At 36.8% G+C, this 25,519-nt stretch overlaps 1 protein-coding gene across 2 annotated transcripts in view; it reads right to left on the bottom strand.

Annotated features, from left to right (window-relative positions):
* Nucleotides 1-7,106: 7,106 nt before the first annotated feature.
* The window catches only part of LOC115918720 (rho GTPase-activating protein 8-like), a 44,589-nt gene continuing 26,176 nt past the window's right edge, over nucleotides 7,107-25,519 (bottom strand). Inside the window, exons 7-12 of one of the 2 annotated variants that reach the window (XM_030987892.1) lie at nucleotides 20,280-20,411; nucleotides 19,013-19,086; nucleotides 17,060-17,137; nucleotides 14,974-15,102; nucleotides 10,176-10,285; nucleotides 7,107-7,744 (exon numbers count right to left, since the gene is read on the bottom strand). In XM_030987892.1, coding sequence (XP_030843752.1) covers nucleotides 7,481-7,744; nucleotides 10,176-10,285; nucleotides 14,974-15,102; nucleotides 17,060-17,137; nucleotides 19,013-19,086; nucleotides 20,280-20,411 — 787 coding nt within the window. In that variant the 3' untranslated portion in view covers nucleotides 7,107-7,480. The remainder of the gene's footprint in view (nucleotides 7,745-10,175; nucleotides 10,286-14,973; nucleotides 15,103-17,059; nucleotides 17,138-19,012; nucleotides 19,087-20,279; nucleotides 20,412-25,519) is intronic. The other variant, XM_030987893.1, reaches the window with a different exon arrangement.

The following is a 25,519-nucleotide window of genomic DNA, read 5'->3' as shown; positions in this document are numbered from 1 at the left end:
CTGGGAGAAAAGAAGTTTATTTCTGCAGCGCCATCTCTTTGGAATGCTCTTCCACTGAGGATCCGATCACTAGAATCCCTAGAAACATTTAAAACGAATCTAAAGTCATACATGTTCGCATGTTATTTTAGTTAATTATATGTTGAATGTACATCTATCCATTTTTCTTCTTTTCTTCCCCCCCCCCCTTCTCATTTCTCTATGTATCTCATTCTAATTCGATCCCTCTGCGCCTCAGAATAGTTTACTAGATCGATGGCGCATAATAAATGCTGTATTATTATTAATATTATTACGGTAGATAAAGGTTTCTTTCTTAAAATTGTGTCATTTTATATGATTAAAAAGGATATATAAACGTTTAAAAGATGACCCATAATTTGTGAATCTTTAAAGGGACAAATATCTGAAAGGACGAAACAATATCGGTATACGTCGATGGCAGAGGGAGGGATACCTTCTACTCAATCATCAAAGAAGCACTTTCTGAAATATAAAGCAAGAAGTGTTTTCATGTTGACAAATTATTGATGTGGCTGCCGCATCGTAATAATTGAAAAACAAAACAAACATTTTTCGGTTAATACATGAATATATATTTGAACAAAATTAATCTGCCGTATGTTGTATTGCAATTAATTGTATGAAAAGTTGACAAGTCATGGCTTGCAAAGCGCGTTTTTCACATTTCCTCTTTTCTCTCTCTCTTCATTCATCCCCTCTCTCTCTTGCTCTCTCTTCTTCTTCCATTTTCGCCATTTGAATAGAGTTAGGAGCAGTTTGTCATGTAAGACAGACTTAATGTAAGTAGACGCTTCAATCACATACAATTACAAAAGCACATCAATAATTGTTAGGCGGCGAAGGGCAGGGGCCGGGGCGATCGAGGCCGATTCGGTCCTTACCTGGAAGCTAAACAAGTGATAAGAGTATATTTTTTTTCTTTGGAGACTCTTACGTCCCAGGAAGAATAGGAAGATGAGGAGGAAGAGGAAAAGGAAGAGGAAGAGGAAGAGGAGGAAGAAGAAGAAGAAGAAGAAGAAGAAGAAGAAGAAGAAGAAAAAGAAGAGGAAGAAGAAGAGGAGGAAGAAGAAGAAGAAGAAGAAGAAGAAGAAGAAGAAGAAGAAGAAGAAGAAGAAGAAGAAGAAAAAGAAGAGGAAGAAGAAGAAGAAGAAGAAGAAGAAGAAGAGGAAGAGGAAGAGGAAGAGGAAGAAAAAGAAGAGGAAGAGGAGGAAGAAGAAGAAGAAGAAGAAGAAGAAGAAAAAGAAGAGGAAGAAAAAGAAGAGGAAGAGGAAGAGGAGGAAGAAGAAGAAGAAGAAGAAGAAGAAGAAGAAGAAGAAGAAGAAGAAGAAGAAGAAGAAAAAGAAGAGGAAGAAGAAGAAGAAGAAGAAGAAGAAGAAGAGGAAGAGGAAGAGGAAGAGGAAGAGGAAGAAGAAGAAGAAGAAGAAGAAGAAGAAGAAGAAGAAGAAGAAGAAGAAGAAGGTTCTTTCACACAAAGACCAAAACCAAACAAGATATCCATTACCAGTATGCTAAGAAGTTCATCAAGGTTTGACAGCTACTATAATTTCTGGATAATCGACTCTCTCATTTTAATCTGTATATTAAACATCATATCCTTCTTTCATAAGCCCAGACCTTGTAAACATATCACAGCATCAGCTACAAAAAAAACAAATTAATAATCTTTTTAAATTTTGTTTTACAATGAATTAATCATATATAGTACTGCTAATCAATATAAGATTTGTAATATTGCTTCATATAATTTTAACATGTATATTCACTACTCTGAACCATTTACTGGTTTTAACACTCCACATGAATGCTATCTTGTTTACTGATTTAAAACTGTTAATTATATATTTTTTTCTAAATTTAAACAATAACAACAGAAATGAATTTCACTGCATATAGATACAATCAATATGACATAAAAGAAAAGAGAATAACAATATAACATGGGTAATATATCAAGAGAAGTCTTAGCCCATCGCACACTACACGATTGTCCTGCATTTAGATTTTTCAAGAAATGGCAGTTATATTAGATAAGAAAATCTAAACAAACATCATCCTTCCGATTTAGCTTTTAAATAACGATAAGAATACTAACATGAATGTTAGTGCATCAAAGTCTTCTGATCAGAATACAAGCCGATTCGACATCAAATCGTAGACAATCGCATTCCAGGGACCCGTTTCACAAAGCCTTTTTCAATGACAAATCTGCTGATAACCAATCAGAAGCAAGGACTCCAGTAAACATAAACTGTCATTTGTCCCTGATGACAAGTTTTGTGAAACAGGTCCCAGGGCCCCGTTTTACAAAGAGTTGATATCAACCTATTTGCGATTGATATCAATCGCAACTATGTACATAAGAGATAGGAGACTGCAAAGTTGCGATTGATTTGGATCAATCGCAACTCTTTGTCAGACAGCGTCCAGTGCTGGTATGGCGCCACTACAATTCTGAGCTGTTTCTTTTTTTGGTAGCTTTTCCTCTTCCACAGAATCATTAATTCCCTTCAAATTGAGATATTCTTAATCGTATGCCTATTCAGATCCTTGGTCATTCAGACAACTGGTATTCATGTTTGAATATTTCTTTCAAAATCTTTCAAACTCGGATTGTAGATGGATCGTATAGTGTGCTGTGGGCTTTACCGAGACCTAAATGAATTAAACAAAAAGCTCGCCCTCTAGTGTTAGTATTATACACACAGGCAGGTCCACACTGTAAAAGCTCTTCTACAAAACTTGTTAAACTAATCACATAGATGTGTCTAGCACATTCCTACAATATACTGCCTGCAGCGTTTAACATACATGTGCAAATGTCAAAGAGAAATTACCCTTCCCAGAAGTTAACTTCGGTTCAAGATCAAACATAGCACATCCGATATGCGTTGGGCTTTATGGCAAATATACTAAGTGGAGACTGACATCAGTCTCCATAACGCGATTAGTATACTTGTAATGCCCAACGCATATCGGATAGGCTAGATCAAACAGAGAAGGATATAAGTTCAAGTCTGAGAAATAAGATGACAAAGAATAAGTACATATATTTTTAGTATAAAGACGGCTGGTATCTTCAATGAAGTCACTACATGTACAAAGATAACTTTCCCTCATGTCATTTATGCCTCAGTCACAACTTTGCGTATTTGGCTTGCGAATTACCATTGCTTTACAACAGAAAATCATTTCTTGATATCAAGAAATAGGAATAAATGTTAAAACGGCTTGCCATAAATACGCAGAAATACGCAAGCCAAATATGCACAGGTGTGACTGAGGCATTAATACTCTGTACTTATTCTGTGTCAAATTTTTTCACAAATATTCTCCCATTTCAATTAAAATAACAGAATTAATATTCTCCCGTTTCTATGATACAAGATGGGTAACATATCTTTATGTCATGTTCTTGTTGCATGTTTGGTAAGTATATAATGAATATCTTCCACCCAAAGCAAATCTAATATCCAAGACCTTTCTATATTGGATTATCATAATGAATGCATGTTTATATATACATTAATGTCATTAATTGGAATATAAGATGGGAATTAAAAGATCTGTGGGTATTTGAGGGTCGTTTGTACAAGTGAATCTCCAGCTGGTCTATAAACACTTTATATGTAGCTTTCTTCACCTCTCTGCATAGTCATTTGTTTGCTAAACGTGCAATTTTGCACGAAACAAGAGCTTTGCCAAATTACCCATTTCCGGTCTTGATTAGCTCCATGACAACCCTTTTAAAGAGAAGGTTGAGTTCTGGGAAGAGGTAAACAATAACTTGTGAGCGTTATCACTGTTACAATGCAAGTGTGGAAGAACATCAGATAAAACATGTTCCCTGAAAAGCATGGCTCTTCAAATGCCTTCATATTCTAAATATGTCGTGTAACATCGTAAAAATTGGGACGGATTTTTACGCCACATGTTCTTGTAGTCCCATATCTTTCTGTGTACAGTGTTTGTAACTTTAGCAAGACTTGGCCAAAATTCTTATCATTTTGATGATTCCAGAACCTTGCAATAAACATGAATACTTATATGCTAGATAATCAACGTTTTCTGGTCGATTCCACACCGTTTCTATCACAATGCAATTGCATGACCAGAACTCAACTTCATCTTTAACACAGGTATAGATTAATCTTGCAATGGAAACAGTATATATTGATGCCTTTGGTATATCTATCCAAAGATCCATACAATGTATCACCAGGAGATTTTTGCATGTTAAGAGTAAATAAAACCCCTGAATTTTAGAGTAAAAAGTAATAAAGATTATGAAAGGGGGAAAAACAGTAACATAATTTAAGAAATACATGTATATCAAACAATGGAATACAAAATATTTGAAATCACTTTCATTGGTGATCTTTGTAAGATTTATAAAGAAATGCTTGCAAATAAATGAATTGCTTATCTATAGAAATGTTGGTTTACAACCATTCAACTAAATACAACACAGAGTGATTTCATACAAAGCAAAATATTACAAAAAATAATACCTATGTGGAATTACATATTTGTTTGTTTGATTGCTTTTTTATTTTTTTTATTTTGTGTTGTCGCTGCAGTTGTCTGTTTTTATCAAGAAATTAAACTACTGGTAGTCTATTTTTTTTTTTTTTGGGGGGGGGGGGGGTAATACCCCAATAGACTTTATATAGTTTATGACATATCAAGGAGGCATTTCTAAATAGTGGGGTTTGACTCTGACAGGTGCGCCAAGGACAGATGGACGTCCAACGTCTCAGTACGGACCCCAACATTTCAACATGAAACATAGTGCTCAGTGAAAAAAATACATGGAGGCTCGGGCCAAATTAGCCCCCGAAATGCCAAAAAGAGCCCTCGAAAGTCATAAAAGAGCCCCTCAAAATTTGCATAGAGTTCAATGCAAAACGAATTAAAGAGTGTTATTTTCATGCAAGCAAGCTTGAAAAGTAGCCCCCGAAATGTTTAAAGTATTTTTTTTCCTGATAGTGCTCATGCATAGAGACTCCAAATCTGGACCCCCTTCCAAAAGAGTTAGTATAGAGCCCTGCCCATAAACATACAAGCTTGCACTAAACACTGTATTGATACATCTCAAAAGATAACACACTCACACAAATTGTGTAGATTTAAAAGAGAGTGATAATAACATAGCAGATGAATTATATGAGATAAGACTGAATTCAACGGGGCTCAATGGCTCTCGCAGGATGAGAACTAACACATTTTCTGATTCTATCTCAACAAATTCTAAATCCGACATTTCCATTTTTTTTGTTTTTGGTAAGATATCAGTAAATGAAGTTCACTTTGATCTACTACGGTACTTACAATAAATAATGATTATATATGCATTCACCTTCATCCCCAATTCATCAAGAAGTAGAGTCTTATTTATAAATCTTAGGCCTAATACATGTATATACAGTCAAACCTGTTTTAGTGATCACCTGTATAAAAAGACCAACATTTTTGTTTCCCTTAATTAAAGGGATTGTTTAACAATGTTAAATCTGAGATACACGGCCCTACGTGTTATCAGTATCTGTGATATGGTGTAATATTGAAGCCCTAAAAAAAATTGCGCTTCAAAATGATCAAGAAGTGCCTCAAAAAAGTAAAACAAATTGAGTGACCAGTTTTACCATACTCATTTTACGCAAAAGACTGTAGTGTTATGAAAACCGTTTAGCAAACGGTTTTCAAAATTTGTAATTCCAATCATAAATATCTTGAAAATCACACAGGCGATCAGCTTGTAAAAGTTATGGGGTTCCTGACTGACCTAAAGGTATATAATTATCATTGCAGCATGAGCTAAATCAAGAATTTTGTTTCAGAATCTGAGACAAAGTTACCGGATCCCTTTAAATAAGACTTTTCATTGAAACATGTGTTACAGGAAACCTATGTTATATAGATCACCTGCCTGTAAAGACTACTTGAGTCTCCCTGTGGTGGTCTTTATATACAGGTTTCAATTTATTTTTTCTACCAACAGGGAATTCCTTGTACTATGATTGTAAGGAGGAATACATCTCAATATCCATCAATTATTGCTAAAATTTGAAACCAAACCAAGATTTTACAACATACCTCTCTACAGGTTTGGCAAGTACACAAGAAAATGAACTAGAATACCAACACTCATAATATATACATAGTCATGTACATACATATACATGTAGTTGATTAACCAGGTGATTCAAAAATAATACATACTCGTACGCTATTGGTTGGAATTTGTAACGATGTACAGATAGTTATTGCAGACGTAGGACATCCTTTTCCTGCATCTAGTAATGTAAGTTGATATCTATTGTTTTAGTCTTGTCTAAAAGGTAATCATACAATGTCAATATATGATAAATATGATGGTGGTGGTTATTTTACCTGAAAGCTAAGAAAGCAATAAATGCTTGAGCAACCAGAAGACCGACGGCTTTAGGTCCTCTTTGAGGGACCTGCTAATGAGGATTAATGCCTTACCAAAGGGCACTAGCGCATTTCCTTGGTTTCGAACACGGGTCACCGGATAACTAGATCGACGATCGTGCACAGATACAGGTACCGCAAGCAGAGACCTGGGGGGCGTTTCACAAAGCCTTTTTTCAATGACAAATAACAAATCATCAGTGACAAATCATCAGTGACAAATCTGCTGATAACTAATCAGAAGCAAGGATTTCAGTAGCTTATATTTAACACCAATTGTCATTTGTCACTGAAGACAAGTTTTGTGAAATGCCTCACAGAATGATTGACCCGCTGAAGTGCAACAATCGATCCAAAGCGATCATTTGAGAAATATCTTTCCACACCCTTTCAACGGCTAAAAAGTTTTATTCATTGTCGATCCGACGAACAGAGGCAAGGTTGGAATGGTAGGAGGAATGCACTCTCTTGGAAATACAAATATATACACAATTGTCAATCCATGTGATGGTTATTTTACCTGACTGCTAAGAAAGCATAAATGCTTATGAGTAAGCAACCAGACGGCCGACGGCTTTAGGTCTTCTCCGAGTGACCTGGTAGTGAGGATTACTGCCTTACCAAAGGGCACTAGCGCATCACCTTGGTTTCGAACCCGGGTCACCGGATTACGAGACCACTGCTCTACCGACTGAGCTATCGCGCCTCCTGTGAGAAATTAAAATAAAAAGAATAATGGTGTGTAGCTCTAATCCCCATTGCTTCCTCTCTTTTTGAATTCTTTGCAAAGGTTGAAAAAATGCCCCGCCAAGGAATCAAACCCGAGTCACTGGCTTACATATATATATGTATATACATGCACATGCATGCCAAAAACTTGCTAAAAATAAACTACTCATTTTGGTTTCGTGTACAATCAAATTTCCATTTTTAATACCTTGTACTTTTTCTAGAGTATATTTTTACAAATAAATATTCTTCAAGTGTATATTATTAGTTTTGGTGTCAGGATAGAATGATAGAGTTACTCTTCTGCCGTTTTGTCTTCCTGTGAGGTGAGTTCTTTTTCATTAGCTCCATCTCCATCGGTTCTCTCCGACATGGTTGCTGCGTCGGTGTTGTTTGGAAAGATGTGCTCATAGTTGAAGAGTATGGTGGCGATGAAGGAGTTGATCTGAGCCATAGCCGAGAGTGAAGCGGATGCATCTCGAGACCATACCAAGTTAGGACCAAACACGATGGCCAGGTTGGAGTCAGACATTTGGTTTTCACTGCTAAGACAGGATACCTTTTCAAAATGAAGCGGGAGTGAAAAGAAAAGAAGGCATAAGAAATTTGGGAGAACGATCCTATTCAGGGCATATTTCTCCAATGATATTCTTTCAACATGACAAAACTAGATGGATCCGTAGGGATTTTACAAACAAAAACAGAAGCAATATTTCATATTCAAGTTCGTTTTTAACAGGTTCTAAGAATATTGTGATTAAAAGCTATTTTTCATATACAGTACATGTATGGCCCTTTGATCTTTGACCTTAAGACCCAAAAATCTAATCAATTCATTAGCCCTGCAAGATACATATATGTTTTGAGTTTGATGGTAATCCCTCTATTGGTAGTAATGATAATGCGTTCACAAGCTATATTTTTCACATACAGTAATGAGTATAATGAGCCCCATGACCTCAAAATATACTCAGTTCATTGGCTCTGCAAGATACATATATGTTTTGAGTTTGATGGTAATCCCTCCATTGGTACTAATGATAATACGATCACAAGCTATTTTTGCATACTTTACATCTTTCCTGTGACCTTTGACCTCGTGACCCCCAAATCTAATCAGTTCATTGGCTCTGCCAGATACATACATGACCTACGTTTGGCAGGAATCCATCAATTCGTCGCTGTTTTCACGAAGTGACGGTAGTGAACAAAAATTGCATTCACTTTGCGTTATGATTTTCCTCACTACCGTCACTTCGTGAAAACAAGGACGAATTGGTTCTTGAGATAACGCGATCATGAGAAAGGAACGGACGGGCGGACAACCCGCAAACATTATTCCTCCGGCTACTTCGTAACGGAGGCTTAACAAGAATGACAACTCTTACAGATTATTTCTGATCTTCACTAGAACTCAACCTTCCCTAGTATATATGGTAACTTTGGACCATTTATTAGAGTACCTTAGCGAAAGGAAGTGGCATATAAGACATGTCTGGAGGGCAAAAGGCATAATACTTTGATCAAAAGTTCCTTTTTTTGTCAGATATCTGAATGAAAATTGAGGTAACATTAAGCCTAATCGAGACAGAACGTGTCACTATGAACATGACGGACAAAGAGAGCGGACAAAATAAACAGTTCCTCATTCTACCCTCAACAATTGCTATGGTAGACAAAGGAACATCCCTTCACTGCTATTATGTCAAAATCTGTAGAACAGGTGTCACATGCATATTCACCTGTTCCACACATTTTTACATAATAGCAGTGAAGGGATGTCCCTTTGTCTACCATAGCAATTGTTGAGGGTAGAATGAGGAACTGTATATTTTGTTCGCTTTCTTTGTCCGTCATGTTCATGGTGTGTATTTACCAGTCCTGTACCCAAACAATGTGGTTCTACCTCTGTGTAATCAATTTATGGTTTTCATTCAACAATCCCCCATTTTGCGTTACAGACGCATCTTTTAGTGCCACTACCTTTCTGCTATTAGCTACCAAAGTCATTGTAAACCAATGTACCATTCTATGTCAATAGGAAGTGGTGAGGATGTACATTAATACAAAACAAAACTTGTTATGGATGGGGTTGTAGATCAAAAGATGGGTCAATGATATGCTTCTAGCCTATGGACCACATTTTGTCATCAGGACACGTTTACCATCAGGAAAGGGTATTTCATAAGTTCCATAAGGTATGTAATATGAGCTTTCCTCTCTAAGTAGTTTCATACGTTATCTGATATCAGCTTACCTCTTTAAGTAGTTTCATAAGGTATGTGATATAAGCTTACTTCTCTAAGTAGTTTCATAAGGTATGTGATATAAGCTTACCCCTCTTAGTTTCATAAGGTATGTGATATAAGCTTACCTCTCTAATAAGTTTCATAAGGTATGTGATATGAGCTTAGCTCTCTAAGTAGTTTCATAAGGTGTATGTGATATGAGCTTACCTCTCTAAGTAGTTTGTATAAGGTATGTGATATGAGCTTACCTCTCTAAGTAGTTTCATAAGGTATGTGAAATGAGCTTACCTCTCTAAGTAGTTTCATAAGGTATGTGATATGAGCTTACCTCTTTAAGTAGTTTCATAAGGTATGTGATATGAGCTTTCCTCTCTAAGTAGTTTCACAAGGTTTTTTTTTTTTTAATATCAGTTTACCTCTCTTAGTAGTTCCATAAGGTATGTTATGTGACTTGAGCTTACCTCTCTGAGTAGTTTCATAAGATATCTGATATAAGCTTACCTCTCTAAGTTGTTTCATAAGGTATGTGATAGGAGCTTACCTCTCTGAGTAGTTTCATAAGATATCTGATATAAGCTTACCTCTCTAAGTTGTTTCATAAGGTATGTGATAGGAGCTTACCTCTCTAAGTAGTTTCATAAGGTATGTGATATAAGCTTACCTCTCTAAGTAGTTTCATAAGGTTTGTGATATAAGCTTACCTCTCTAAGTAGTTTCATAAGGTTTGTGATATAAGCTTACCTCTCTGAGTAGTTTCATAACGTATGTGAAGATGAGTCTGTTCTCCTCAGGAAGCCTGTCATGGATTAAAGTCTTGCATTCTTCTGCCCTGTCTGTGTTGTCTTGAAGATCTGACAGGAAATAGCCATCATTTCAACATTATTAGCATAGGTGTGCATTGACATAAGATGTAATTCAAACATTTGAATTCATTTATTCACATCTATTACAAAATACAATGTATGCAGAAATAAACAACATTTTACAGAAAGTAGACAAATGTTACAAATGAAACAAAATGTGTACACTGTGATGAAGTGGATGTGAGGGAGTAGCAAAAGCCATTGACCTGTCAAGGCTACTCCTCGTATTAACATTCATCACTCTCACAAATCAAAAGTTACAATATATACATGACTACCGGTAATAAACACAAAATAACAACAATAATAAGAAGAAACTAGACTTTAATTCGTCACTTAGACGAATTAGGTGATACGTATGATAATGGTTTACATAACGAATAATGCATTACACGATATATTATTTTATCAAATTCTTCTCCCATTATGATCCATCCATATGTCAAGATTAAATTGTGTCTCCTTGATCATCATGGATCTAGGGAAGATAGATTGAAACAATGACCTTTGACCCTGTGCAGTAACCAGTTACACATTTGACTCTAATTTACATCATGAAGAACACCTTTTGACGATTTTATCTTATTCAAAGAAATGAAAATGTAATTGATAAATGATTAGCATCATTATGATAATGATGATCGTGATGATCATGATCATGATCATGAGCGCGATCATGACATCTTATTGAAAAAATGAGGGTTGATTTAGATAGCATATAGTCTCAGCTACACCATACTCAAAAATCAACAAAATCCAAGCCGAAATAACGGCGATATTGCCCGCAAAAGACAGGAATGTAGACTCCAGATTTGAGAAAAAGTCATTTCCCATAGGGATTACACGCAAAAAGTAATGGATTAAGTGAAAATAGGGTAATAATAAAGTAAAAAGGGTTATTTATGACATTATTTGCGAATCTTCGTGTTTAAATATTCAAAGGAGATGGTACAGTGAAGGTCAAAAGGAAAAAAAAGTGAAAAAAAAAGTGTTGGAGACACCCGGACTCGAACCAGGGATCTCGAGGTTGGAAATCAAGTGCGTTACCGATATACCAAAACATCTCCCATAGCGATTACACGTAAACGGGAAATGGAATTCAAAAATCCTTCTTTGCAAGTGAAATATGAGCATGATCCCGGCATCTAATCGAAAAATAAAGGACACACTTTTGATAGCTCATTGTCTCAGCGACAACATATCCGAAGCTCAGCGAAAACGAAGCTAAAACAACGGAGATTTTGCTCGCGAAAGACAGGAGTGTAGAATCCAGTTTTGAGAAAAAGTCATGTCCCATAGAGAATACACGCAAAATGCGAAAAATTGACATGCCTCCTTTAATCGCAAAAATACACCATGATAATTTTGTCAAAAACAAAAATTGTGAATATTACATTTGTAGAAAATTGTCTCAGCTAGAACATATCAAAATTAAAAAGAAAATTGATCGATATTTACAGAGATACAATCAATTTTCCAAAAATATGCTGACGTCATAATATGCAAATTAAAATTTTGAGTTTGGAGGCCATTATGATGACGTCATGAGTTAATTGAGGATCAAATGAGACATGAAATCATATTTCCGACTCATAATCTATCCAAATATGAAAAAATATTAGGAGTTTCTATCTATTCTAAAGAGTTACAATGAATTTTATATAGGCATGTTTTTGCCCATGTCTTGTGGATAAAGATAACGCAAATCCGCGCGTGCTGTCAACTTTGACGGACGCTCATTGCGTTAATAAAAGGTGAACAAATTATCAAAATGCTTGGAAAAATGTACCAAATATGATGACAGAAAAAAATCTGCGATTCTATGTTGCAAAATGCCAGTACGCGCGAAAACGCGCGCGCATGCGCGTGTGCGTAATTTTTTTATCAAATGCTCCATATGGCCTGAAACGTATGCAAAAAAAATTTGGGATGATTTAGAGCATTTTTAATTTTTGCGCGCGCGTAAACGCGCGGACGAGCGCGCACGCGCGCATTTACGCACGTTTATTGACCTAAAATTGACCGGACGGATATTGATCTTAATCGTGATAAATATGAATGAAAAATTACTATTCGTTATAAAGATATGATCATTAGTTGATTTTCACAAAATGGCGCCTGGATGACGTCACGATGACTTTGAGTCTTTGAAAATTCACGCAGTTCTAAGTTAGACTAAGATCTATCATCATTGAAAGATTCATAACAATGGCTTCATTCAGTCTTGAGATATCCTGCGAACAAATTCGAGGAAGAATAATAATAAATAATAACTAGACTTTAATTCGTCACTTAGACGAATTAGGTGATACGTATGCTAATTGTTTACATAACGAAGAATGCATTACACGATATGTTATTTCATAAAATGCTTCTCCCATTATGATCTATCCATATGTCAAGTTTAAATTGTGTCCCCTTGATCATTAGGGATCTAGGGAAGATAGATTGAAACAATATATGACCATTGACCCTGTGCAGTAACCAGCTACAACTTGAACTCTAATTTACATCATGAAGTACACATTTTGACGATTTTTATCTTATTCAAAGAAATAAAAATGTTATTGATAAATGATTATCATCATTATGATCATGATGATCATGATCGTAAGCGTGATCCTGACATCTTATTGAATAAATGAGGGGTGATTTAGATAGCACATAGTCTTAGCTATATCATACTCAAAAATCAACAAAATCCAAGCAGAAATAACGGCGATATTGCTCAAAAGACAGGAATGTATAATCCAGATTTGAGAAAAAGTCATCTCCCATAGGGATTACATGCAAAAAGTAATGGATTAAGTGAAAATAGGGTAATAATAAAGAAAATGGGGTTGTTTATTACATTATTTGCGATTCTACGTGTTTTAATTATTAAAGGAGATGGTACAGTGAAAGGTCAAAAAGAAAAACAAAATTAAGGCATATATTGTGGGAGACACCCGGACTGTAACCAGGGATCTCGAGGTTTGAAGTCAAGTGCGTAATCGATATAGCAAAACATTTCCCATAGCGATTAAACGTAAACGGGAAATGGAATTCTCAAATCCTACGTTGCGAGTGAAATTTGAGCATAATCCTGACATCTGATCGAAAAATAAAAGGCAATTTGTGATAGCTTATTGTCTTAGCTACAACATAGTCGAAGCTCAGCGAAAACGAAGCTAAAACAATGGAGATTTTGCTCGCGAAAGACAGAAATGTAGAATCCAGTTTTGAGAAAAAGTCATGTCCCATAGAGAATACACGCAAAATGCGAAAAATTGACATGCCTCCTTTAATCGCAAAAATACAGCATGATACTTTTGTCAAAAATAAAAATTGTGAACACTACATTTGTAGAAAATTGTCTCAGCTAGAACATATCAAAATTAAAAAGAAAATTGATCCATATTTACAGAGATACAATCAATTTTCCAAAAATATGCTGACGTCATAATATGCAAATTTAAATTTTGAGTTTGGAGGCCATTATGATGACGTCATGAGTTAATTGAGGATCAAATGAGACATGAAACCATATCTCCGACTCATAATCTATCCAAATATGAAAAAATATTAGGAGTTTCTATCTATTGTAAAGAGTTACAATGAATTTTATATAGGCATGTTTTTGCCCATGTATTGTAGATAAAGATAACGCAAATCCGCGCGTGCTGTCAACTTTGACGGACGCTCATTGCGTTAATAAAAGGTGAACAAATTATCAAAATGCTTGGAAAAATGTACCGAATATGATGACAGAAAAAAAATCGGCGATTCTATGTTGCAAAATACCAGTACGCGCGAAAACGCGCGCGCATGCGCGTGTGCGTAATTTTTTTATCAAATGCTCCATATGGCCTGAAACGTATGCAAAAAAAATTTGGGATGATTTGGAGCATTTTTAATTTTTGCGCGCGCGTAAACGCGCGGACGAACGCGCACACGCGCATTTGCGCACTTTTATTGACCTCAACTTGACCGGACGGATGTTTATCTTAATCGTGATAATTATGAATGAGAAATACTTTTCCGTTATGAAGATATGATCATTAGTTGATTTTCACAAAATGGCGCCTGGATGACGTCACGATGATTTTGACTCTCTAAAAAGTCACGCAGTTCTAAGTTAGACTAAGATCTATCATCATGGCAAGTTTCATGATAATGGCTTTATTCAGTCTTGAGATATCCTGCGAACAAATTCGAGGAAGAATAATAATAAATAAATAAATAAATAAATAATAATAAAAATCTTGACGAAATCAAAAGGTGATACGTCTACGTACGTATCACCTAAATAGAAGAAAAAAAAAATAACATTACAAAATTGGAGACAACTAAGTGTAAATCCAGGAACTGTCACAACAGGAATATTTCATGAAGTCTAAACAGCCATTCACATTCACTTAGCAAAAACTGATTTTTCTGAAAACTGTGATCCCTCTATTTCACCCATTGCCTTCTGGAGCCGGGTGGCCTCTTTATCATACCTATGGCAATGAATGAACTTGGTAGTCAACAGGCCCACTGCATGAAACTTACCCACATCTCAACCACTCACAAAATCCCTAAACTTTTCAAACATGAAAAGATTCTGGGTGTGCAGTATCTGCAAAGTTTCTATGAACCGATGCCATTATATGAATACACTGTGGTATTGAGCATTTGATAGTTTTCCAACTTACTGTGAATTTTGAGAATGTCATCGTAAAGGTCAAAGGTCATGATTGGTTCTGGAAGTTCTCGAAAGAATGCTTTCAGGAGAAGAGCTGGAACATGGACATCTCCTACATCCGTAAAGTTGACTGGATCACCTTTTTAAAGGAAAGATCAGAAACAACTTGTCCAATCTCATTGCTACACACAAATGTTAATTTGAAATACATTGAATCAAATGTCCAGTTCACTCTTTGAGCATTGCGACAAAAATTCTAAACTTGGCACATTTGTCAAAGTGCCATTCTTCAACTTTAAACAAGTCGTGGAGCCCCGAAGATTTTCCTAAATATAGGAACTGAAACATAAAAGATACCATTCAAAGTAAATGTATGTCATAGACAAACATATTGAGGGCATAATTTGACCAGTTTAAAAAACTTGTTGTTCTCTAAATGCACTGGTAAAAGAAAGTTAGGCTTCCCCCATGACACTGTAGATGAAAACATGAGCAGCCCAGCAAGATTTGCCAGAAACTCCAGCTTACAGCCATCCAGATACTGGAGTGAAAAGTGGTTTAAGCAATGGCATGCACTTTGGTTTGCCAATGTTGGACTATTAAGGAAGTGATCTGATCATGAAGTGTTTAGTGGAAGTGCGTGGTACACGGATAGGTGCATGCCGACATTTTAAAATTACCAAGCGCCATTGTTATTTTTAGTTGTTAAAATTTCACTTAAATTGTATCATAATGTGAAAAAGGATGTCATTCAAAAAGGAAACATTTCTGCAAGGATTTTCATAACAAATGTGTATGAAATCAAATATTGAATATTCAAATATTGATAAAAGAATATTGATGAAAGAATACAAAATTTAGGTTTTCTTCGTACAACAGACAGCCCAAATTTTAGTGGTAGTGGTGGTGGTTATTTAACCTGACTGCTAAGAAAGGATAAATGCTTGTTCGTAAGCAACCAGAGGACCGACGGCTTTAGGTCTTCTCAGAGAGACCTGGTAATGAGGATTATCAATATTTGTCTTCAAACACATTTTTGGGGGAAGAAGGGGAGAAGTGTGTCTTAAATAACATCCTCTTTCACATTTTGATACAATTTAACTTTTGTCATCAAATTTTAGGCGATTTTGGGGCTCCCAACACTTTAGAGGGGCTTCAAGGTATAGCACCACCTTGGGGTGCCTACTTGTTGTTTGTTATCAATTGTGCTGCTATGTTCAGCTCTGTTCTGGGTAGCGCTCTCCCACTCGGGTTCTTCCTCACTTGTGATTTAAAGGGAACCAAAACCTTCATACTAAGTTACTTTTATTTTAAAACAAAACAAATTCTTTTGTTTTCTTCGTATTTATTTGTGTTCTTGATCCGACTTCATAACATGTTAAGTAGAATATCATTTTGCATTCTATACCTTGCTTTCAGGGGAGTAGATTATCTCAATTACAAGAAGGAAAAACATGAATTTGATGTACAAAAGGCATGGAGAGTTGTCCACAAATGATGTCATCAAATTGAATATTGCCCTCTAGTGACTAGTCATTTCAAAAAGCTTTAACTTTCTTATTCCTTGCCAGATTTTGTTCAAATTTTCACTGATTTTATTCAAATATCTTAAACTTTACAATAAAAGTAACTTAGTATGAAGGTTTTGGTTCCCTTTAAATAAAGAGCATTAAAATTGACTCAGGACTGATGTCTCTTCTCCTTCATCGCACAATGGCAGCAGTGGGATACAAACCCATGCCATCAAAGTGCCTCACATGACTTGATTCTCCGACCAATCCTTGAACAACTTGTGACAAAGCGCAACCTTGGCACAACTACTATGTGACATGGAGTGCCCATGACATTGCAAACTGAACTTATGGCACAGCATGGCAAAATTGTGTTATCGACAGTGGTGCATGTCACAAAATGGCATGACTTGGCATTCAAGACGTTTTGGCTTTGTGGAACTAAAATTCCTACAAGTATCCAGGCGGCTAAAGACAGCTGATGACATCATTTGCATATCATTTGAACATGAAGCTTTCTATTCCACTGGTTTCGAACCTGTCTCAGCAGATACATTATTTATGGGGTGTCTAGTACATGCTTACCTCTGTTGTACATTTCTTGGACTTTCTTCACAGTTATAGCATTGGGGCATCGCCTAAACAGTCCCTCCGTTCTCAAACCTGCAGCACAAAGATATTATTGTAATAAATAATGATAATGATAATAATAATAATAATAGTTCCTTCTTATATACCGGTAACGCTTTCCAGGACCGCAGGCCCTCTCAAAGAGCTTTACAGATATATATTATTACCCCGGTCATCGGATTCAGGCTAACCCGCACACAATGTATGCACACTCTCCACTCCTTGGGGAGCATTCCAGCCAGGCGTCATTCTTACAAGCGCACACTTGCTCATCGAACCACATTAACTTTCACATCCTACTGGGTACCCATAAACACCTGGGTGGAGAGTGGCAAATTTAGATCAATGTCTTGCAAAAGGACATTAGTGCCGCGAGGGGACTTGAACCGCTGACCTTGTGATCCACAGTCTGTAGCCATATCCACTCAACCACGACACCTCTACATATAGCGCAGCTACTATATCAATTTGCTCTAATGCGCTGATTACAAAGTATCACATTATTACCCCGGCTGTAGCTGAGCTGCCATAATAAAGTGCTAAAGCATTAAAAGAATTTCTTCCTACCATGTACTCATTTACTAGTATGTCATATAATCTTGCACAGTACTTGTAGTGACACTCCAAAAATTAATGAACCTGAATAGTTATTCATCTAGAAATCGTGCCACTAGCTAAACCATCTTATATATGAACTTTATTCACTAGCTAAAAAACATCTCATATATGAAATATATTCACTAGCTAAACTATCTTATATGAACTTTAAAGAATTAAAATTGAGATTAAAGTTCTCTACTTCATCAGTGTTAAATCATCTTTCAGAGAACAAACCTTCAACCTTCTACCTCTTCTTGACTCGATGAGGAAAATGTGTTTTTTAGTCTAAACTTCTAGCAAAAGATTTAAATACTTGGGTGGAACTTGTAAATATCAATGTTTGGTGTGTAAAAAGCAAGGGCATGCCACAGGAAGCAATCCCAGACACTGCATTTGCCATTTCTCGTGTTTTATCCTGAATATCTTAATATGAAGAAGTGATTAGCATCAAATCTCTCTGTAAAATGTCAGTACTCACTTTTGCATCTTTAATTTGACATTCAAATATCTCAATTCAATTTGTTTATTTCAATTCCAACAAAAACATTGAAAATACATAGGTAAATACATGAAATAGATATAGAGGTCTATACAAGTTTACAACATATACAGTAGGTATAATAAAATACAAATTTGAAAATAAATGGTAGTATGGCAATGAGGATGGCCATAAAAGACCAAGTTGGGGTTTTGTCCAGACGGCCAACAGAACAAAACATAGAGCATTAAATCTCCCTCTCTGATAACTAAAGGGATTTAGTTTCTTCAGAAATCTAGCCATCTGATTGGTCGAAATTGGAGTCCTGATTTTAGCCATTCCCGTAAAGAAAAGAAAAATGCCAGTAATGGTCAATCGTTCATGAGTGAGATTCCCCCAGGATTCCAGTTACCGGGAAAATAGTTAAATTTTGCTGCGATCCCCATTGGTTTACGTGTTAAATTTTTCTTTATGCGAGCGTGAATACCACGCAGTGCTTTTTGTCTGCGATTCCCAATTGATTGTAACATTCAGTCATCTTTCCATTAAAGATTAACAGACAGTGTCTCAGATTTTCTGTGATGTTTTAACCAATCTTTACTCAAGAAAAGGATAAGGTAAGAATTCTTGGTAAATTTTTGTGTCAATTCGGTATATAAAAGACGTATCGACTGCTTTAATATTCAAGGCCTTGGGGATGTGCACAACCCGACGACTTCGGGGTCATGGCAGAATGTGCACGTCCCCTTGAGTCTAAAAGGCTGCCAGGCCTCTCATGGTAGTCGATATTTCTATACTATTTGTCTTTTCTGGAAGCAAATAGTGCTCACCATTTCTCTTCAGGTATTCAACTGTCTCTCTGACAACTTTAGGGATAGCTTCTTCAGCTCCATTCTCTCTCAAGCTGTAGAGAGAGAGAGAGAGAGAGTACAAGTAAAATATCATTGTTTTAAAATTATTATCACAAGTAGCAGGTTGTCAAACTGACTAATCACAATTAAAACATTTCTGTAACTTTGCATGCCCTAGGATGTCTAGCTGTAAAACATTTGGAGGGCGGATGCATAAAAATCTATGTCCACTATCTCCGAAGATCCAGTTGCTTTTGTGTCATGCAATGTCGCCTTTCCCTGAGATAAGTGCATACTTTGATACCATTACCTTTGTGTTCCACAAATTTCTTATGTTGCAAACATGTCTTAGAAATTGTGTTTGTCAATATAATAGTGATACATAACATCATCTGAGCAGCAGCGAACAAATCTGATTGGCCTATTTGAGACCCTCCTTACAGGGACTGCTGATGTGACCAGGGACCTGTTTCACAAAGCCTTTTTTTCAATGACAAATGACAAAAATCAATGACAAATCTGCTCATAACCGATCAGAAGCAAGGATTTCAGTAGCTTAGGTATAACAAAAATTGTCATTTGTAACTGATGACAAGTTTTGTGAAACGCCCCCCAGCTGTCAGCAATTGTCTGTTGATACCTCAACTGGCTTTGTCTGCAATTGCACGATATATATTTTGGTCTAAACACCAAAATCCACAATAACATCAACACAAAAAAGCTGAGGCAAAACTGGTCCACAGTATTTGGCTGAGGGTCCGGTTTCATAAAGCTTGTTATCAGTTACAAGTGCCACATCTCCATGACAAATCTGCTCATAGCCAATAAAATGTAAGGATTTCAGTAGCTCATAACACTCAACATATCTTGTCATTCATAACAAGTTTGGTGAAACAGGGCAGCAGGGCCCTGTTTTTATGTAGTTTGCTGCTGTATGAGGGATCAGAACAAAAATAAAAACAAGTGGGATGTATAGAGTGGTGAAGTGTGACGTCATCAAAAGTCTATTTTTAGAATTTCTCAATTTTTTCTTCATTTTCCGAAAGAGCATCAAAAATAATGTCCAAATGACGAAAACCAATTGAATATGTTAAGTATTGGCTGAGATATGATCATCTGAATGAATACTTTTCCTATAGGAACTCAGTGTTACATGCTCTGGCTCCTAATAACTATGAAGAAAAAATTGAGAAATTCTAAAAAAAGATTGTTATGACGTCACAGCTTTGGTACTCTATGTACTCACAACTCCAACGAGACTCCAAACTGCTGTGTAGGAAGTGTCTCTTTAGTAGGAACTTGACCGTCTGTGCTGGTTGCAGATTTTGGAGAAGCAGTTTGTTTGGCCTTGTAATAAGCAACCAACTGATCATCATGACTATTAAAAATATAGAGAAAAAAAGGTTTAAGTTTATCATAACCCTCATAATGGGCATTTACATGTGTTGTAGTCAAAATGGCATTTGGCTTTAAAGGAATCCGGTATAAACTTTGTCTCAGATTCTGAAACAAAATCCTTGATTTAGCTCATGCTGTAATGATAATTATAAACCTTTAGGTCAGTCAGGAACCCCATGACTTTTACAAGCCGATCGCCTGTCTGATTATCAAGATATTTATGATTGGAATTACACACTACAGTCTATTTGGAAAAACGAGTACCATATATGGTAAAACCACTCACTCAAAGATTGTTAGTTTTTCGAGGCACTTCTCGATCGTTTTGAAGTGCAATTTTTTTAGGGCTTCAATATTACACCCTTTCACAGACACTGATAACACATAGGGCCGTGTATCTCAGATTTAACATTGTTAAACGATCCCTTTAATAGCAAATGCAAATTATGCTACCTGCTCAATCATGTATGTGAGACTTCTCTGGTGATTAATGCTTCATAGGTTCATATGAAAGAAGGGAATATTAGATTTTGAATGATGTGTATATTTAGCGATTATTAAAGGGCAATCCTACCCTCGTAATAAGTTGATTCGTATGAAAGCAGAAAAAATAACAGATACAGAATGGCAAAAGTTTAAAATTAATCGGACCAATAGTTATGAATGGAAGTTATGAGGAAGTTATGAATGTTTGAAATATGAGATCACTAAGTCTTGCGAATCTCAAATTGGTAGTTTGGTCAGTGGATTGTGACGTAGGACGTGGATAACTCTCCCATTTGCTGTGTACAAAAATATCACTAATTTCTGTTTTTCTTGAAATTTCCTTCTCCCTTGGGGCTCTATTCCAAATATATTATAGATATCATATTATTATACGTCCTCTATAAAAGAATACACCCTCCTTTATATAGCCATGATTTTTGACAAATCTAATTTATAATCATTTTACATGTTGGACCAGATGGGCTAGTAGTCCGGCACTACATCACATTGACATTGTACCGCTTCAGCCAATTTGAAGTGTCCATATGTATAGTGATCACAACTTTCAAAATTTCATAACTTTCTTAAATGTATTGTAGAGATATCTACATATGATCCTTGAGACAATGTGGTAATTTCATGGTTCTTTGTTTATTAACACTCAACTGAACTCCAATCAATTCCATACACCGGAATGTACAAAGTAGCAATAGTAGTAGTAGTTTAGTAGGTAAAACAAAGTTTTCCTTCCTTGAATCCGTGCCCACATCATATCATATCTGTAGTTTCCATGTGACAAGCCTAGCTACGTTTGTACAACAATTCCAGTCAATCTACGGTATCCTCAAAACAAAAACTAAATTTGGCTTCTTATATCTTGATCCTTACAGAAATTTCTAACTTTCTATGTCAACAAATACACTGTTTTCAAAACACTTTCTCCCTTTAACCCTATTTGAGTTCTCTCTTTCTGGTATGTTTTATATTAACAAAATGTATCTGATTTTAACTCTGAGGCTAATTCAATCATTACCTTGAACAAATTTTTAACAAAATATTCTCTTTTAATTATTTGTGTACATGTATGTTCAATCATCCTCAATTTAAACATCCCAATTGTGATAACACAAAGAAATATTGAAACTCAACAAACTTACATAATGTACATGTATGAATATAAAACATCAAATTTCAAAACAAACATTTCAGTCATGAATAGCATTTCACAGAGTTCAACTTAAACAGTTTGAAAGTTCACTAGTTCGTTCCAGTTCCAGTTCATATCCTTTATCGTTCTTGCAAAGCATAAACAATATTCGGTGCTGACTTATCATAATTAAATGTCTTAATTTGACATCCTTTCATGGAAGCGTCCTCTCTTGAAATCGCGTAAAACTTTGCTCTCTTGCAATTCGCGTGTTGACAAAATCATCCTGTGTAAATTCGCGACTTGAAATGTTGATCCAATCCAAATTCGCGATTAAACATGTGTTGATCCAATGCAAATTCGCGATTAAACATGTGTTGATCCAATGCAAATTCGCGATTAAATATGTGTTGATCCTGTATTGGCTCATTATCACAAATGATTACCAATTACTAGCCAAAGGGCTATTAATATTTTACTTCTCACTTTAACACAAACACAAAATTTCACTGGCGCTCTGAATTCCACTTGTTCGCTTGATCCAAACACAAATTGCTCCATTTGCTTGATATCCTCCTCCAATAATGATTCAAAGCACATCCACTTAAAGGCACTTTCACATATTATACATATAGATCCTTTCATAAATTTGAGACAAACTCCATTCAAATTTCCTGCTCCAGTAGAATACACAACTTGGTTACTGGTCTTACTAGCGATGTTGTTGCAGTTTTCACTTTCGCTCTGCGGACGAACCCCTTGTTGTCTGGCATAACCTCTTGCACTCGGGCCATGGACCAGGAACATCTGTGCGCTGTTTCGTCTATGATGAGTACAATGTCCCCCACCTGAAGGTTACGACTTGGCTGCAGCCACTTTTGTCGGCGTTGTAGAGAAGGCAGGTACTCTCGCACCCACCTTTTCCAGAATAGGTCTGCCAAGTACTGCATCTGTTTCCACCGCTTCTTTGCGTAGATGTCCTTGTCGTCGAAGATCCCTGGAGGTAGCGTCGTTGAACCCTTCATAGTCAGCAAGCTGTTTGGTGAGATTACATCCAGATCATTTGGGTTGTCTGAACATCGGGTAAGAGGCCTACTATTTATGACGGCCTCCACTTCACACATGAATGTATGGAGCTGCTCCTCATTCTGGTAGGACTTTAGATACTGCTCTCTCATGACTGCACACAGTATTTTTCTGACTGTTCTAATTTGGCGTTCCCATACTCCCCCCTGATGGGAAGCAGCAGGAGGATTGAAATGCCATTTCATGCCATGGTTTGCATGAAAGTTGATCAGCTGGTCTTGATTCAGCTCCTTTAATGCCTGCTTCAGTTCCCTTTCAGCTCCTACTAAATTTGTACCATTATCCGAGAACATCTCTTTCATAGGTCCTCGGCGGCTGATGAAGCGACGAATAGCCTCAATACAGGAGCTTGTGTCTAGACTCGATGCAACTTCAATGTGCACCCCTCTGCAGGACAGGCATGTGAAGATTACGCCATATCTTTTCCTTATGCTTCTTCCACACTTTATTTCAAAAGGACCAAAATAGTCCATGCCAACTCTGGTGAACGCCGGCTCGTCACTCTGAACTCGACTTCTTGGAAGTTCTGCCATTTTCTGATGACCAGCCTTTCCTTGGTTCTTTCTGCAAATGATGCATTTCCTTGCTATGTTTCGTGCTAAAACTCCAGCTCCTACCACCCAGAATTTCTGTCGTAATTCAGCTACCATGTGATTTTGTCCCTGATGACCAACTCTCCTATGGATGTATTGCATTAAAAGAGTGGTTACATGATGCTTCTTTGGTAGGATGTATTGATGTTTAGCACTGCTTGGAATCTGGGCATTCTGCAACCTTCCACCTACTTGAAGTAACCCATTGCTCAATTCTGGATCAAGGTTACTAAGGGTAGAGCGTTTTGGTACTCCTTTCTCTTCTCCGTGACCAGCCAGTCGTTTCATTTCCTCTGGGAATGATTCAAGTTGCAATTGTTTAACAATTGCGACTTCGGCATCTTCAATGTCCTTATTTGTCAGGCTGAACATTTCACTGGAATTGCCATCTATTCCTTTCCCCTTTCCTTGTAGCATTTTCTTGAACTTCAATATCCAGGCAACTCCTCGTTTCAGCTTATCCCAATCAGAATAGTACGACAGGAGTGCACTTATTGGATCCTCCTTGTTTATCATTGTGGCATGAATGTGAGTCTCATCCAAATCTCCTGACATAGTATCATCAGCTTTCTCCATTCTTGCTGGAGCTTTCACACCCTCAGATGGCCATATTTCTTCAGACCGCTTTAGGAATTCTGGGCCTTCAAACCATTCCTTCTTCTTGGTTAGTTCACTGGCATCCAATCCCCTGGATGCATGATCTGCCGGGTTTAATTTGGTAGGAATGTACTTCCACTGATTTGTCTCTGATCCATCTCGGATGATACTCAGTCTGTTTGTCACAAATACTGGATATCTGGCAGTTTCGTTGGCAATGTATTTCAGAACTGTTTGACTGTCCGTCCAAAATACTGTCTCATCCAACTCCATATTCATTTCCCTCTTGATCATACTGTCTTGCTTTACTGCCAGTGTTGCAGCAGTTAACTCCATCTTAACAATAGTGTGAGGCTTCAGTGGGGCAACCCTGGCTTTGGCTGTCAAAAATGCCACATGAACCTCTTCATTCTCATCTGTCTGTCTCAAGTAGGTCACAACACCATAGCCATCCATGCTAGCATCGGCAAAGTGGTGCAGCTGTCTGTTTGTCACTATACCAAAGTTCTTTGGTTTTAAACATCTTTCAGTCTTCACCTGGTCAAGATTTTGTAGCTCATTCATCCAATGTTCCCATTCCATTTTCTGCTTTTCAGGGATTGACTGGTCCCAGTCCAATTTAGCTTGGCACAATTCTTGCAGAATTATCTTAGCCTTCAGAACGAATGGTGCTGCTAGCCCGAAGGGATCATAGACTGAGCTCATTACTGATAGGATGTTTCGGCGAGTAGCCTTTCTTGACATTTCTTTCAATTTGAAGCCTAACTGGTCATTTTCTGGATCCCATCTTACACCAAGAGCTCGTTCAGTTGGAAGAACTTCCCTTTGTAAGTCCAAATCCTTCAATTCAACGGCATGTTCCTCCTTTGGAATGGAATCCAAGACCTCTCGTCTGTTGCTTGACCATTTGGTTAACTTGAAGCCTCCCTTGGACAACACTTGTCTTAATGATTCAGCTAGATCAATGCCTTCTTGGGGTGTTGATACTGACTTCAGAAAATCATCAACGTAAAAGTCTTTCTGAATGGCATCTAGGACTTCTTCCTTTGCACAACCTTCATTGTCCTTTGCTGTTCTTTTCAGGGCATAATTCGAACAACTGGGAGAAGATGTAGCCCCAAAAAGATGGACTAGCATTCTGTAGGCTACTGGCTCTTTGGTGATATCCCCCTCAGGCCA

The sequence above is a fragment of the Strongylocentrotus purpuratus genome, unplaced genomic scaffold (genome assembly GCF_000002235.5).
Source record: "Strongylocentrotus purpuratus isolate Spur 01 unplaced genomic scaffold, Spur_5.0 spur5_scaffold_17, whole genome shotgun sequence".
NCBI lineage: Eukaryota > Metazoa > Echinodermata > Echinoidea > Camarodonta > Strongylocentrotidae > Strongylocentrotus > Strongylocentrotus purpuratus.
Note: the sequence above shows the minus strand (reverse complement) of the source record. Positions and strands in the feature narration are given on the sequence as shown.